We start from the raw sequence: 17,451 nt of genomic DNA on the forward strand, positions 1-17,451 counted from the left end.
ACTAAGAATAAAACAATAAACAATGCACAAGTCTGAATTTTTACAGAACAATTCTACTTTATTTCTATGTAATGGTTGTTAATTATATCAAAAAGATATTTTGATATATTAAAGCCATTCCCCACCAGGTCTGAAATCATGTCAGAATCACTGATAATAAAACCAAAACATGTCTGATTTTTTACAGAACAATTCTATTTTATGGTTTGTTAATTATATAAAAATGATCTTGTGAAATATTAAAGCCATTCCCCACTAGGTCTGAAATCAGGTCACTAATTATAAAAAATAATAATAGACAAGTCGTAAGTACATAACAATTAACTTTATTTCCTTTTAAATCCTACTTTATTTTTATTTTATAATTTGTCAAATATTTAAATAAATGACAAAATGTAAAAATCTGAAATCAGGTTAGAGCCACTAACAATAAAACTATTAACCAATAAACTAGTCTGTAATTTTTTATAGAACAATTAATTTTCTGTCCTATTAAATGATAAAATTTCTATTTTATTGTTTGTTAATTATACCAAAATTACTAATCACTAATAAGTCAATAATAATAAAACAATACAAAAGTATGTAATTACAGAACAATATTTGTTTCCCTTTTAAACTCTTTAAACTTTATTTCTATTTTATGGTTTGGCAATTATGTATGTATATTTATGTAATTTGGGTCACGACATGCTAGTCTTGGCCACACATATAAACAGAGAAATGAAGTACGGTCACAATTTATCTTTTGTGTGTTAAATATTTGTCCAATTTATTTCTAATTTTAATCAATTTTCTCTTCAATTTGAAAGGCAAATCACCCAGCCCAATGCCCAATTCCATTTTACCGCCTGGTGTCCTGATTCTTGTTAGGCTGGGTAGGTAGGGGGAAGTGTTAGAGCAACATGATCCTTCAAACAGAGTCTTTTCAGAGGCACACTCTAAACTGAGGGTTGTGAGAATCACTAGCAAGATGGCGGCACAAGCGACCAAAGAAACCCACAAATGTATTTTTCTTGTCATAAATGACAATAACTTATATATTATTGTAGTGTCCTTTGTAGTTTCAGCGTTTTATGGCCATTTTCTTAATAAGCATAAGAAATGGCTAGTAGTTCATTTTAGTAGCTTTACTGTTCCAGCTTAAATGGTCAATCAGAGGGAAGAGTCTGTCGTCCTACTTTTGTGGACAGATTTGAAGAAGTCTGTCCTTTTAGTTTCAACTGCATCATTAATTAAAAGCAACTCACCGTGTTGGAAATAGTAGCTGCTACTAGTTAATAAAATAGATAAATAGAAGTAACTACAAACCTAGTGCTAGTGTTGATTTGGTGAATTATTTCTAAATAATGTGTATATATGAAAAGTATGAACTATTTAAAATATTTAATATATATCTATAAATATATATATATATTTGGAGTAGCGTTAGGCTCAGTGTGGGCAAACCAGATCTGGCATATTGAATTCCTATTTTCACTAAAGGGCTTGATCTGCCTGGAAAAAGCAGCATGCCATAGTGCACTGACAGCAATCAGTGTAATTTCAGCACTGCAAACAGTCTAAATTCTGAATAAAAGGACCAGCAATTAATGCGTGAAAGGTTACATAGACATCTGTGGATATCTATTTTAATGAATGCATTGAGCAATATTAAGTTGCTAGCAACCTCTGCAGACACCGATGTGCAAAGACACATGTAGTGCTCATCTACTATCTGTAAAGAGAGGTTTTGCAAATATAACTTTGGGAGACTATGGGTATAGAGCCTTCAGCATTGAGTTGTAGAGCTGTGATTAAGTGGGGTAGTAATCATCAAGCACCCTGCCCTTGTTAACCTTATTATTGCTGAATGCCTTCAAGTATTTACAACAATGCTTCATAGTCTCCTAAAACTTTAGATAGAGATAGTTAATCCAAAATAGAAGGGTAACTTAGCAATAGAAACACAAATCATAATTAATTTGGCTGAAGTTATAGAAGAAAAACAGCAACAAAGAAAATCTATTTAACATACTTTATTGTAATTAACCATTTTAATTACATACAAACCTTACAGAAAGTATAATAACTACATTACATACATTATCATAATTACAACCCAAAGTACAGAAATGTTTTTAAATTGTTAATTGTATTTAGACTCTCAAAAAATGAAGCCCTTTCTACTTGAATATGATGTCAACTTCCAGAACAAAATAGCAGGCATGGTGAAATAAAAACCATAAGAAATCATGGCCGTGCAAGGTCAAGCTCCCCATGGTTGGCCAAAAGAGAACAAGTGGAGGGAAAAATACCTTTTCGTTCCTAGAGTTTTTTTTTATTATTGAAGGCTGAAAACGATGTGCATTTGTCATTGCAGTTGCTAGAGACTACAAAAACTCTTATTTGGGAGATCTTTACATATTTGGAGCATATTTGTGCCAAAATGTCCAATTTATGCCAATGAGTATTTAGACTAGTTATCTGTCCATGATCTGTTGGTAAACGAGTTTATACCAGTTAAAACAAAAAAAAGATGAGCTGACACCTACTTTAACCTTAGAAAAATATGTAAAAATTTTAGGGCATGGAAACAAAAACACTGCCATCTCAGTGTCAATATATTTTCTTGTCAAATATTGCTTTACTGTCATTATACATTAGGACTTGCCTTGCCATGGTCAGATATCTTGGTGGACATTCTCATGACAAAAATTAAAAACCTCCAGCCAAAAACTTCAAATGTATGAACGGTTATCTAACCATGGTTTATCTCCACAAAATATAATGAACACAAACTCGAAGACGTGTGGAACAGATCAGATCTCAATATCTCAAAGGGGTTGCAGGGAAGGGTGGCGGAGCCTCGAAAGAAGGCCACAGACAGGAAGGCATCGCTGTACAAATCACAAAAATGTATCATCAAGATACACATGCTACTAGCTTATGCACAAAAGTAATATCCATGCAATTTTAAGGACAAGGGTCTCTCCTCTCCACTGTTGTTCCCTTACAGTTTCAGGTTCCTTGTATACTTTTTCTTCAAGCCATCATGCCACACAATAAAATCCTTCTTCGAGAACAAAGACACACCCAATCTGTTAAATTGCTGAGTTCACTCCACTGTTTTGTTATCATTTTGTATCTGGAGAACTGCAAAACATCAACAAAAAGCAGTGGTTCAGCCTGCATAATGATCTACCACTGGATAGGCATTAAAGCACAGGAGCGGAGAGGCAAAATGAATGTAGATAAACTTATTTGTTCTTAAGTTATTGTAGCTTTAGGCTGTTGATTGTGTCTAAGTCCACTCACTGAATTTTGCAGTGTACCGAATGTGAGTGACTGCCTACCAGCTGCATTTGAGAGGTGTAATGGGCTAAAATGACACCTGGCCAGCTCAAGCTGTCTTGCAGACCAGAGGAGGGTCTCATTGAAAAGGCAATACAAGCACTCACACATATTCTTGCACGCCACCTCTGATTGGCAAAAGCACAATATCTAAGAGAAGCACCTTATATTATACAAGTGTCTCCAGCAGTTTCTGTAAAAAAACACTTTGCAGAATAAAGCTAGAACAGCAGCCTGCAATGGGTGCAACAAAGATTTACAAAATGGATCACTGATTGTTACTTGAACATGACTGAAATGCACTCTGAGCCTTCTACACAGACCACTGCAGCTTTGTACAAGTTCTTCCAAAATTCTTCAAAAGTCTTCCAACCCTTCACAAGCTCCTCCCCATTATGATGACATCTTTTGGAAAGCCCTCCATTTTGGCCACTTCAAAGCAGCCAAGTTTGCCATAAAAGTCCAACATCCGTTTGTCAATTTGCCGGACCTCACAGAAGGCACCATGGGAGCCTAACACAGAAAAGTGCAGTAAAATTATCAGGAGAACAAAGTCATTCAAACAAGTGATAATAGATTTTAAACTTCTATAATAGCTTTAAGGCTATTAATCTTTCTGAACAATATCAGCTTTTTTAAAATTTAGAAATCATACCAGATCACTACTGTCTTTTACTGTATTTGTCTAGTCTACAGGGGAGAAGGGCACATATATAAAACTGAAAAGGTTCAGCTTAGTTTAAGCTTAAATCACCTTTTCTTTTAATTTTTGTAATCAGAAAATTGTTTTCTAAATTATGCAACCAGTTCAGTTTTGTCCCTAAAGCTATACTTGTTAAACTTGCTACATACTAGTGCATCTCAAAAAATTAGAATATCATTTAAATGTTGTATTCGATATAACACAGTGAACCAACACCAGCACAAACCATTGTAGAAACATCACACTAGACCTCAAACAGCTTGAGACTGGACTGTGTCTTCCTTCAGACTCTGGTCCCTTGATTTCCAAACAAAATTAAAATTTACTGACGATCAGTGATGGTTTGGAGAGTCATGTGATCTGCTGGTGTTGATCCACTGTGTTATATCAAGTCCAAAGTCAGTGCAGTGTTTTCCCAAAAACACAGCACTTCATGCTTCCCTCTGCTGAAAACTTTTATGGAGATGCGGAATTCATTTTCCAGCAGGACTTGGCACACTGCCCACACAGCCAAAAGTATAATATTTTCTATTTTTTTAGATGCAATAGTATATGTATGTTTGTGAATCTGTGACAAAAATAGAATCCTGCACATACCGTTGGCTTTTAAAGACGAGAGGAGACAACCCATCATGCTTTTGGCTACACTGGGGTCAGTGACTTTTGTTTGAATGTCCACCTTTATGAGGGAGGGGAAATTACTGAGGAATGATTCAGGCAAAACCTCCTCCTCTTCATGGAAGCTTAGCATCATCTTCTGCAGAGGGAAGGGGTCATACATTTTAGAAGACAAACGACTGGTCAGACATTTTAGAAGACTGGATAAATAATGAAGACATGAATATAAAGGAGTGAATCCTAATGAAGACATGAATATAGAGGAGTGAATCCTACCTCTGCCTCAGACAGGTCCTTCTCTAAGTCAGGTTTGTTATATTTTTCTTGCATGAATGGAATCCAGCTCATTTTGCACTTCGTTACAAAGGGCTGAACATCAACAGTGCCCAGGGCATAGCCACAGATTCCATCCTCATCTTCCAAGACGAAGCCATAGTCTGGGCTGAGTGTCAGAAACCCTCCTACTAACCTACAGGAGACAGTGACTATGTAAGGCACTGCAGAACTCATACCATGTTAAACACAGTGGGGGAGTACAGTAAATGTTATCTAGGCACACTGCTTTCCCACCCTAAAGCCGGTACACAGATCTCTACTCACAGGTGGCAACACTGCTGAGTTACAAACACTAATCAATGTAAAAATCTCACTATGTCTCCAATGGTACTCAATCACATCAAATTAGCTTACATTTAGTGGAGAAAAAGAGCAGTTTCACAGACTGGCATTGAGTCTAGTCTTGGACTACACAGCATTTTGAATGGAGTTCTCCCACTAAAAGGAACATTTGTCAAGGACTAGGCTTAATCACTGTCCAGAAATCTAGCCATAAGTGTCTCATGCATATTAGAAGTGCTGCAACTTTCTACACAGATTATACAATGTGTGCAATGCAGGAAGAGTCTAGTTATGGCTGTATCCGAATATTTTCAGGCATACAGCATCATTATTTTATAGTGGTCATATAACGCACTTTAAACTATCCACATTCATTTTGGTACCTGTCTCCAATCAGGTCTGGCTCCTGGTCAGAGAAAGGAAGGTCATTACATCCCTCTGTATACATTTCTTTGCAAATCTTGTAGACAGCAGTCTAAAAAAACAGACACAATACAATCACACATTCAACAAGGCAGAGAAAGAGAGAAATGGCATGTGGAAGAACCCTTATTTGCTTTCATTTTAGATCATGGCATCTGAAGGGTAACAAGTGGACCAAACAGCTGATTCAGCAGAATGGATCCCATTTGCTGCAAATTAGCCTTGAAACATGATTTAATCTGGGGCTCTTTACATAGAAATACCAGGAGCTTTTTAAAATTAACACATATTTGAGCATGGATTTACAATTTTCTGTAGGCAGATCTAGTTAATTAAACAACTTTAGAGGAAGTGAAATTTGGTACTTTGGTAATGTACTTGTGCTAATCCCAGATAAGACACTCTTCTAAACAAACGCATTTCCACACAAGGTACCATGCAAACTATTGCAAGGCATAATTAGAAAACAATGAAATAGCACATGATAACCTAATAATGTGAGTGTCTTGCTTATACTAAACTAACAAAAACTGAACCACTCAGCTTTATAATCACATCAATACTTACCTCATCTTTGGGATAGTAAGGCCTTATGGAATACATTTTTGAAGTTGGCATTGAGGGTGGTGGCTGGAAGAAAAGATCGTTTGCCCCATCTATTGGCAACAGTCGCTGTGGAAACCAATGCAAACACATTCAGTACTTTCCCAGCATGTAACTGAGCAGCTCTTTATTCACACTTATACTTAAGAGTTTCTCTGCCCCTGCTGAACCTACCCGACACACAAGCGCAAAGCTCAGCCAAACCCTGGCCTCAGTGGAAAGATTTTACAATGGAGCTTTAATGGCCATTTGACTGGGTGGTATTCAGCAAGAGCAGGTAAACAGCACAACAACGTAAAATCCCTTTTGTGTGCATTTTCCTTTTCTCTCTCTCTCTCTTTTTTTAAAAGAATACAAACCAAATACACGAGGGAAAATTGTCTGCAGGCTTGGTCTGAGAAAGGCTTTAACTGGCTAAAGGAGATGCCCTTTCCCATAGTAAGGCATCGCAAATGTTCGCTGCGCATTTCCTGTAGAGAAAAGGAATGATGCTGGTACACATACATCAAAACTCCATGACCAAATATTAAGGATAATTAGTTCTATTCAGTGAGTAACTGTATAAACTGTACATCAAGCATCTAATCAGTTCACAGACATTAAACATTTATTTTTAGCATTTAGATAAAGCATTTGTTCATGGAGCTTTGCAGCAGGCGAACTCGCAGGCGCACATGTGAACGCAGCAATGCAGATGCAGGCGCAGGGGATAATTTTGTGCTTCCTGCAAAGGAACAAGGTGTCATGAAAATAAACCCTAGCCATGCTGCGCATTCGCAGGCGCTTGAGGGAAATGCTGCATCTCTTTTGGGCAGTTGCTGAAAGAAAGCCAAATTTAGGCTGCATCAGTAAACATCTCAAACACTGTCTTGGCAGCAGTAATTTGAGTTATTTTATATCAAAAAATTTGCATATAAATATTTGATGATAAAGCATGAGGTGAAAGTGGTTATAACCCATTATTATTTGCTACAGCAAACAGCTCACCTTCAACAGACCAACCCTTAGCATTCTGCAATCACCAGAAACAAGGAAATAATAATAATAAAAAAAGAAACACACAACTTCAGTAAGATTTTGCTGTGAATTCAATATTTGATACCTGGAACTCTCCCGCTAGACCGCCCCTAAAGGCCCAGGGCTCTTGGTCTCCACTTAAGAACTGTGCTGAGGACTGACTACGACACCCTGTTGAGATCAGATCCAAGCGAAGAACGTTACGTGAGGGGCTTTCTTCCAAAATGAGGATGAAGGGGTATGGGGTAGTGATTTCTATTTCCAATTCACTTCATTAAAAAATACAAGCCAATACTTTTGAGTAGTAGAATTATGGTATATATCTGAATATGAACAGAAGTACATTTTTGTAACTATTTCTTGGGCTCAAGCAGCTAAAGCTTAGATTGATAGATGGCAATCTCTGATGTGAACAGGGTATATAAAGCCAAATTACTTCTATATATGTGATCTGGTCTTAAATCACAGTTCAGCAAGCGATTGTGGCTCCTGATCAAGTTCAAGATTAGATTTTTATAGGACTACTTACTTATTCCTAAGTAAGAAAAAGATCTCATTTAATGTAAGAAAAGGAACCTTTTGTGAAATAATGATCTGTATAATAAGCTGCCAAACTTGAATTAATGGCATTCTTTTTAGAGATTTTTTTTGGTTCTACATCACTGACTTGCTGGTAATTAATTAAGCTTCAGCTGTTAAAGCCCCTCTAAGTTCCACATCTCATCTGAAGTCACATTTACATCTATCTGCCTTGTCACATGACTAACCATCATGCCCATTAGCCCATGTTTTTAATACATAGTCATTATACAGCTATTATACAGGGCAGACATAACCCTTTATAAAAAAATTTAACCCAAATTTGAGGAATTAACCAATTTTTTTTCAGGGGCGCATGTTGCCTGAGCCTTTCAAACCTCTTGTCAGTTATTTTACAGGTTGCATAAGAAAGTGAATATAAAATGAACAGGCAATGCATGTAACAATGATCTGAGGACAAGAAAAATGGTTTGAGGGACTGGAACTCAAAGTCATGTAACAAGACAAACGCAGCGCATACACAGGAGTTACATTCCTCCTGTTGACACTGAATTTTATACATGATACCTGTACACATCCTGTAATGAAATGGCAGGACACAGCACATGTGTGCACCACCTGAAGGGAATTCATATATTACTTTCAATTATTTACACATAACTTTAGATTATCATTAAAACTTCAAACGATGTGGAAAAATAAAACTACAGTAGTAAAATATTTCCTCTAAAGTGGTGCTTCATGTCTGGTCAGAGCCATCTCACTTACGCCTACTAATAGAAACAAAACCATGTTAGAGCTGCCAGAGAAAAAAATCTGCGGTTAACACTTGTCCCTTTAACTTTCGCTGCGCAAATGTGACTTCATCCGAAACCCTTCCTCTCCAAACATATGCAATACTTAATCTTCGAATCTTTGAAAACGTAAAGAAAACTAAGCGCAAACAATTAACCAACATAAACCCGCCCTCCCCAACAGAAAACCGATAACGCCAGCACTGTGCATACATCGGCCACTGTCGATCCAATAGCAGTAGAAACTTGTGCTGAGGATCCTTCCATCTGTACATAATGAAGGGAGAAGACAATAGAAGAGCTTGTTAGTAAGTGATTTCAGCACAACAGCAGTGAGGCGCTGACTGACTGCCATCTGCACTGCTTTGGACCAAGGAACAGAAGAGTTGGATAAGCTAGGAACTCAGATGAGCTGCATTCGCCTGGCTGTGCAGACACAGAGCCTGAGAGGCACACAGAAGGGGCACACTCCTTTACACCAAACGCAGCAAGAAGCCAGGCTCCACGTGGTGCAGTTTGATACCTCTTAATTTTGCTTTTGTTAAGATGAAAATGTTTGTATAAAAAATTCTCAAAGGAGATTTATATTTTTGATCTGCGGCCTATTGTGTTTTTCCCACCGTAATTGGGTTTTAAAATTGAGATGTGGCTTGACCAGTTTTAGTTGCTGCCTGCTGTGTTGCTTTGTCATATAGCTGGACAGAAACCTGTGAATGAAATGTGGTTACCAAGGTAACCCAGGCCATGCTGGTGCTATAATTATTCAATCAACTTCAAACAAACACTGCATTTAGAATAAAATCCTAGACTCTAACTGTATAGCAGTAATGCACACAAGTTTAGATCTCTGTTGATTTTACAAATGGCCCAAAAATAACCTGCACAGCAATTTTTTTATTTTTTTGTTTATTCTAGAGGTGTCTAACACAATGTCCATGATGGTTACATTTAAACTTCCAAAAAATGTGAAGAAAAGATGGCAAGAAGAGCATGGACAGAGCACACATTGTTTTAACAATATCTCCAAAGCCAAGATTAGTACAGTTAGAGTAAAGCATCCATTCATCTGCCGTGTGGAGTCCTATTAATAATTTTTTTTAACTAGAAAATTGGCAAGAAATGGAATATGAAAGCAAATTTACTAAGTCCGGATTACATGATGTAACTAACTACTTGTCTAATACATTGTTTTTGTAACGCACCAGAATAGCCTTAAACAGCCGCCTTGCTTTCCAAACTCGCATGCGCTGCGCGCTAGGGCGTTAGGGATCAACTTTCCTTCACGATCAGGCCCTTGATCGAGAGAGATGGCAGCAGGTGTTGCCGAGTTAACACACAATGATACTGGACACACAGCAAGCAGCAGGACTCACACTGGCTACTCAAACCACAGTCTGTCAATTACAATATAGTCCTTGTATGCAAGTACACAACATAGGCCCTCTGAGGTTTATTAATTTTCTAGCTGCCTTCAGCACACTCAAAGAAATGGTGAACTGACAGCAGAGAAGACAGCATTCAGTCAGTGGAGGAGAACAATATTTACACAAATTACAAAAAAGGAAAAGAAAAGGTGAGGCAATGAGGTAAACCTGTTTTAGCTTCTGTAAATAGTCTAAGCTTAGAAAGAGAGACATGTGCACACATATAATGTGTGAGGAAAGACTGGATATATTTTTGTCCTATGAACAAGTGCAAAGAGAGAAGTGATAATTTACTTCAAGTCAAAAAATATGCCTAGCCAACTGTTGAAAAATGAAGGGTAGGGGATGGAGTTCATACAGATGTTACTGCTATGAAAGCAGGCAAGACATAGCATGTTTGATATAATAAGTACTAAATGTATTATTGTGAATTTAAATGTTTTGTCTTGCTTTTCTTGAAATTCTTTAGTACACTAGCTGTATCTCTCATTTTAAGTGTGCCTAAGTGACCTGATGGGTGTTTAAATAGAAAAAGGGGGGAGAAAAAAAAAAAACAACATGAAAAGAAAAACCATACCTACCCAACCACTGAACAAATGATTTGATCATAGAGATGATACTCTTTATATCCCAGATATAGGGATATAGGTCATACAGAATAGTCCTGTTCGCAGAGTTGGAGAGTCTGGTGAACATCTGCATGACGGAGCAGCACATCTCCTCGAAATTATCCGCTCTGGAGTGCCATTCAGCAACCTGACAGACACAAACTCCTTTAAATAACTGAAAATCTTTTTTTTTTGTTGCATAGAGTTATGAGGCAGTTAGGTAACCCCCCCCCCATGTAGACCCTTTTTCTTGTTTTAAAAGCACCACCAAGTGGCAAGAAAAGAGACTGCATTTCCTCCATTTTGATGCACCACAGTCACTCCCTTCTTTGGCTCAGTTTCATTACTTTGATTGAACATACCCTGCTTGACAATCACTTAACATTTAACACCTCAGCACAATACTGCTACTAGTTAATGTAAAGCATGTGAAATTAGAACAATTTATTGAAAGAGAAAAAGTGCAAATTTCTATTTTTTTAACTCCTGTTAATGCCTGTTACTGCTACGCATGTACAATGTACATCAATCAGTAATTGATTTTAATAAAAGCACTGCTAGGCAAAATTAATGTCTAAGTGTCACATAACAGAAGGATGTTTTTATACAAAGAAATAATGTGCTGAATCATGAAATGTGAAATAAAATATATGTCTTGTGCCTAGGGCTGTACAACAATTGAATATCAACATATACTGTTACAATAATGTTTTTGTATCTATAATAATTCATAATGCATTATTTACAGCATTAGTCACTGATTGATGTTCAATACTAGGTGCATTACCTAAATTAGTTTGTAGGTATAGACATCTATTGTGGGTGTGGCAGTGTGTTTGTGGATTCTATGTTGTTCACATTGTGTACATGAAGAGGACAGAATGATCATCATATATAAACATTTTTACTGGAGCTACTGACCTTCTCTGAATCTTCGCTTTTGGAATTTACGCTGACGAGGCTGCTGTTGGCCCTGAGCCAGTTGAATTCCTTGAGCATCTGCACTGCCTTGGGACCATGTTCATAGGGAAGATAGAAAAGCTCTGCCATCAGAGTCAGGTCCTCCAGTGTGAGTGGCTCAGATGTGAACAGTGGCTTCTCATTGGGACCTGGAACAAACACTTCCTTATTTAGTTGCTCATCTGTCTGCATCGGTGCCACATCACTGCCCAAATCTTCCTGAATGGACATCTCTGGAGACTTAGACTCTGTTAAACTCTCCTTATCTGTGTCCATGGGTTTGAGGTCCTCAGTCATTGTGGCCTTTACAATCTTTGTAAGAATTTGGTTGACATTCTTGGCATCCTCCACCTCATCTTGTTTTTCCAGCACCATCTCCATGGGCTCTTCATCCAGGTCTTTCTTCTCCACTTCCACTTCTTCTTCTTCTTCTTGGTCTTTGTGCAGTGTGTGTGGCTCCTCACTGAGCGGAGCAGTAGGGCTCATGATGGGTTGCTGAAAAACTGTGGTAACTGTAGTGGAGGAGCCTAAAGTAGCAGTTGATAGTGAGGGAACTTCAACAGAAGAACTGTTCACACCACTGTGAGCAACCTGACGACCTACAAAAACACAATAATAATGCTACAGGTCTATTTAAATTTATTTTTTTAAATGGTTATAATGGTCCGGGTAATAGTTTGGAAAGTCTGTTAAAAATATGTTTTCTATTTTAAGATCACAAAATTAAATGAAAACTTAACCGTTAAACAGTATTCTACATCAGCGCTGCTTAGCTTGCATCAGTGATCTTTAGCTTCTTGATCCGCTGACCTAAAACACTTCATTAAGCCTTTCCTTGCTAGATCAGTAAATATACCTGCTGTCTACGTTCATTCTGGATCAAATTCATCATTAGAATACTAACACTATAGTAAATAAATTATATGACAATTTCCTCCTAGTAAAACTTTTTCAACTGTTTTGCAATTAACATCTAATGCCATATAGAGCCTAAATGGGTAAATGGGACATGGGATTATCACGCTGAAATTCTTAAACTTAAAGAACAAGCAATAGAACCTAGAATATCATAAATTATGAGAACATGTAATCTATATTAAAAAATTCAATCAGAGCTTAAATAAGTTATCAAAACTTAAAAAATAATAATTACTGTTGTATTGATGAGGCACTCCAAACTCGTTAAGCCATTCAGTAAGGGCTAACTGGAGGGCAATCTGCGGGCTGTAGAGGATATCTGTCTCCAGTTCCTCATCGCTTCCTTCATTTTCAAGTTTTATCTGAATGGACACTGTGCTGTCTTCGCTATCCGCTGAAGAGACAGATGATGGAAAAAGAAGTGAATTTGCAAACATTACACATGTAACAATAATAAAATCTTGAGGATAATCTAAGGCTTAGTTTAAAAGAGCTGCCAAAACATATTAGTATTACACCATATACTTGTGGTGCTTCTAAATTACTGCAAACTGTAAGACTAGCTGGCTAATCCCAATTTGAAACTGCACATTTTGCTATAGGTCTCAGCCAATAACTAAGAGTTATTTTCAATGAACCAATGGCATGGTCGTGAGCTGGCAGTTTGATCGCAATTCTTTTGTAAATGTCATAGAAGGTAACAGAACGTTTTATACAACCAAACTGTGATATAACCATAATGAATTTTACATTCATGTATAATCCTCCTATTTTACAATAAAATGTTTATATTATACTTACTCATGACCACATCCTTTCTAACTCCATTCATGTTTGACTTATACCATGTGGCTAATGTGTGAATGGCCACAAAGTTTGACTCAAATTCACAGTTGGGGTTGGTGAGGACTCCCTTTAGCCGAGGGATGAGTTCCGTAGACCTTCCTTTATAAGGGCCAAGAAACAACCTTTTCTGATCGTAGTCGTTGGCATGAATATTATCCCAGATGACAGGAGATCTCCTCAGAATCTTTGTCACTTCTTCAATAGACTCTACTGTTATATCTTTAGAGACTACCTTTGGACCTTTAATAAAAAAACAAAAATAACACAAAATAACATCTTAGGACACAAATTATACTTAAAAACTAAATTTGGTCACAAGCCTAATGTTTTGTGTTACACACTTACCTGTCCACAAAACTTCAATGCCAGGCAACAGCTTCTCACCAACTGTGCGCAAGTAAGGTGACTGGGCCACGTTTGGATAGCAAAAGGTTCCACAGTACTCTGATAGATATAACACAAGTTCAATCAACAGAACAGACAGAACAAATAAGCTTTAGTATCTGGAGACACAAACACAACATGACTTACCTGTTGGGCAAAACAAAAAGGTTTCAGGTTCTCCCAAATACTGAAAGATCTCATTGGTAATAGACACTTGTGCATGTGCAAAGGAGCTGAATACTTCTTTATCAGCTGGACACATGTTGTGATCAATGTCATCAAAAAGTAAAGCAAAGGACTTGCAACCAAAGTGAGAGACCTGCATTAAGAAAAGACGATTAGTCAGTAAAAAAAACAATTCTGAACTATTAATACATTTGTATAGAATTCTAAAATGTAATGTATTCGCATATTTACTTGGTCTAGCTTCCTTTTCAATGTAGAGACCTCCTTCTGGTTTGAGAATGTTATATCCAGGCCAGGGGAAATAGCATAGATGAACTCTATCCCATGCTCTTTTGCTGCACTTATAAGAGTCATGAGTTGTTCTTTGAAAGAAATAAAGAGTAGGAAGTAATTAGCATTTTCATTTCATTTTAAAGGTAAACAGAGCACAAATAAGTCATACTTCATATCTTTGCACATCTGGTAATAGGTTTTAACCTGCTTCTTCAACAGAGTACATCTCTCTCCAAAACATCCTGTGCTTGTAGTCATCTTTTGGTGCATACAGGTATGTGTTCAAGCCCCACTTCTGCTGTCTGAAAAAACAAAAAGATGAGGAGTCATTCATATCAGATGCCTTTATCACACAGTTACAGCGTACAAGGTTTCAGATCATGCAATATAAAAATAATTATCAAAAATAATTATCAGTACCTCCTAAATAGCTCTTTTCTTTGTTCCATTGTCCATGGTCGACCATAAAAGCCTGTGACGGACAAAAGAACGTTTACAATCAGTTTTAGACAGAACAGCCATTCTTACACTTTGTTGGCAGCCAACTTGACAAAAGACTAATTTACATACACGTTAAACCTGTTTAAATGATGAACCAACATAATTGACAATATTGATTATAAATCAAAATAATCAAAATAATCTTTAGTTGCAGTCATAACAGAATACATAGCATAGCAACATAAAAAATACGTACAAAGTGAATGTTATTAAAATACAGTTTTTGTGTGCTTCTTTAAGATACCTGGTCAGCTTTCACACACTGACAAAAAATCTAATATTGAACTGAACCATGTAGCTTAGTTAGATAAAATTCAGAGATAAAACAACAGTCACACGTTGCATGTCAGCTTCACACAATGCACTCACCCTCCACAACCCCGCTGATGAATTTTCTCCGGCCTGTTCTCTCCACCACAATGTTGTGCTCGTCAACCGGGCTTTGCACCTCGGCCTCCGTTCCCCCGGGGCTCGGCTCACTCTCCGTCGGAGACGTTTCCACTATTTTGTCTTTCTGAACCATTTCCACCATAAAGCTAGCTGAACACCACTGCTGCAGCTAAAATAATATGTTTATAATAATATCGCTCCCGCCCCTCGAAATGTTAACTAATAGCCAGCTATTACATTAGCCACCTAGCTTAGCTAACCGCTAGATTAGTACACTCCCGTGGGGAGCAGCCGAGAGCTGATTTAAACCGTATCGACAGTAATGTTACCGACTTATTTCTCTAAAACAGATATTTTTAGCAATGCCACATCCAGCCACGGTGGTTTTACTGTAGTTTGATCCTCTGCGCCGTCAATCCTGTCACCGCCGCTAACGGTCTCTAGCCTCGCGAATTAGCATTAGCAGCTTTTCTCTAACTGACGTGTTTGTCGTTATTTCGCCAAAAGCCGCGTATTCCGTGCCAAATACGGCGTTACAAACGACCCAACTTTGTGTACAAAATATCAAACGTTATTAACAAAAAGAGGAGCAAAACCTGCAACGTTTAACATCGCCTTCATCAACATCTAACAGCCTAATTTTTCTCTTCCTGTTTACACTCACTGCGCAGACTCACGAAACCAGTCTGAACCAGTCACAGCCGGTTAGAGCGTCAAAAACAGGAATCTTTATCAAAGACTACCACACAGCAACGAGGCGGCACACTCGGGGTGTGTGTCAGGCATACTAAAAAAACAACATTTTTTCATGTCTGAATTTAAGTTTAATAATCTAGCTAGCATTATATTTTATTAGGGTTTAATGGCTAATAACACAGATAACTTATAGATATACAGCTCCGAAAAAAATAAGAGACATCTTCAGTTTCTGTGATTTTGCCATTTATAGGTAAGTTATATGTTCGGGAAAAAAATGAACATTGTTGTTTTATTTTATAAATTACCCAAATTCCAAATAAAAATATTGTCATTTAGAGTTTTTATTTGATGAAAATGAGAAATGGCTGAAATAAAAAAAAAGGCAGAGCTTTCAGACCTCAAATAATGCAAAGAAAACAAGTTTATATTCATAACATCTTAAGAGTCAGAAATCAATATTGGGTAGAACAAACCTGGTTTTAAATCATAGCCACTCCTGGTGCAAAAATTCAAGCAGTGATCATCCCGCTTCCTCTTGATTATATTCCAGAGTTTTCAATTTGTCAAAAAAAAACAACACACATTTTTAAGTGGGCTTTTATTTTGTTCCAGAGCTACTAACACAGTATCTAGGGGCAATTCTCCATACTTTTATTTAAAATACAAAGACCTCCTGCACTGCTTAAAGCGACAAATTCTGATTAAATTGCATGAAGACAACGCATTTTCCAGAACAACGAGGCAGAAAATATTAATATGTATCTGTCTAAACCAATGACTGTAGATATTATTAACTGGTCTAACCGGATATGGAAAAAGTTGCAACGTCTCTGGTGTAAAATATCTCTGCGATAATTCGTGCATGCCTAAAGGTCTCAAAGGGAGAATTTAGGTTAAATAATCCAGTTATTAATAATACGGTTTTAGTGCTGGCTGTGTAAAAAAAATACACATTTATAACGATGTTGTTTGTACATACAGTTTCTGGGGATATAAACAAAGATCAACTATTTACTTTAAACAAATATGAAATGTACAAAAAAAAAAAAAAAATCTCCTCCCGGTCGCATTATAACAGGGCGTTACTTGTTTTTTCAGCGCCCGGTTCAAATGATGAAATACACTGTACTTAAGCTGAGGGTGTTGGGCTGTATCCTATGACCTTTGTCCTGTTCACACCCAAAATAACAAATGAACTGAATCAGTAGTTAAAATCTACATGCATCATACATCATATGTTTAATTATTACCCAGATTAAAGCATTGCTACACTGCTAAGGTAATGTACAATGTATATTAGTGAAATAAGGCCAGAATAAAAGTAAGTATTTATTTTATACAATTAGTTCCACTTTAAAGACACTAATAAGTCAACTCCCTAAAATTATTTTAATATAATAATTGTAATAGTTTTTTTGCATAAATCGACTCATTATGCTGCATGGCCACCTGTAGTACATTCTCTTACATCCTCAATTGATAATCCCGTTAGAATAAAGGTCTGTGTCAAGACGGCTTCCTTCACTGTTTACTTCTTATTAATAAAGGCGATATGATGTTTAGTTGTTTATTCTTTCCCAATTTTCCAAACTTTGATATTTGCAATACAGAAA

General features: G+C 37.0%; 1 protein-coding gene across 2 annotated transcripts; it reads right to left on the bottom strand.

Moving 5' to 3' along the window:
* Window positions 1-2,003: 2,003 nt before the first annotated feature.
* oga (O-GlcNAcase) lies at window positions 2,004-15,829 on the bottom strand. 2 transcript variants are annotated; one of them, XM_015602047.3, is made up of 17 exons: window positions 15,119-15,829; window positions 14,669-14,720; window positions 14,453-14,550; window positions 14,207-14,337; window positions 13,937-14,108; window positions 13,751-13,849; window positions 13,361-13,645; window positions 12,795-12,953; window positions 11,603-12,240; window positions 10,655-10,829; window positions 8,863-8,916; window positions 7,401-7,486; window positions 6,263-6,367; window positions 5,656-5,747; window positions 4,931-5,123; window positions 4,634-4,793; window positions 2,004-3,846 (listed from the first exon to the last, which is right to left on the bottom strand). In XM_015602047.3, the coding sequence occupies exons 1-17, from the start codon at window positions 15,279-15,281 to the stop codon at window positions 3,710-3,712; spliced, it is 2,799 nt and encodes a 932-aa protein (XP_015457533.3). In that variant the 5' UTR covers window positions 15,282-15,829; the 3' UTR covers window positions 2,004-3,709. The 2 variants fall into 2 exon arrangements, with proteins under 2 accessions (XP_015457533.3, XP_007235860.3); XM_007235798.4 differs by lacking the exon at window positions 8,863-8,916 and having other exon boundaries at window positions 15,119-15,828.
* Window positions 15,830-17,451: the final 1,622 nt, after the last annotated feature.

The sequence above is a fragment of the Astyanax mexicanus genome, chromosome 7, assembly GCF_023375975.1.
Source record: "Astyanax mexicanus isolate ESR-SI-001 chromosome 7, AstMex3_surface, whole genome shotgun sequence".
Classification (NCBI taxonomy): Eukaryota; Metazoa; Chordata; class Actinopteri; order Characiformes; family Acestrorhamphidae; genus Astyanax; species Astyanax mexicanus.

What these genes read in the sequence shown, in the direction of transcription:
- oga (XM_015602047.3), bottom strand. Translation starts at nt 15,281, where the DNA reads ATGGTGGAAATGGTTCAGAAAGACAAAATAGTGGAAACGTCTCCGACG. An exon ending in CTTTTTGTTTTGCCCAACAG is followed by an intron (nt 13,850 to 13,936) that starts GTAAGTCATGTT and finishes TATATCTATCAG; the next exon opens with AGTACTGTGGAACCTTTTGC. An exon ending in AAAGCGAAGATTCAGAGAAG is followed by an intron (nt 10,830 to 11,602) that starts GTCAGTAGCTCC and finishes TGTGTCTGTCAG; the next exon opens with GTTGCTGAATGGCACTCCAG.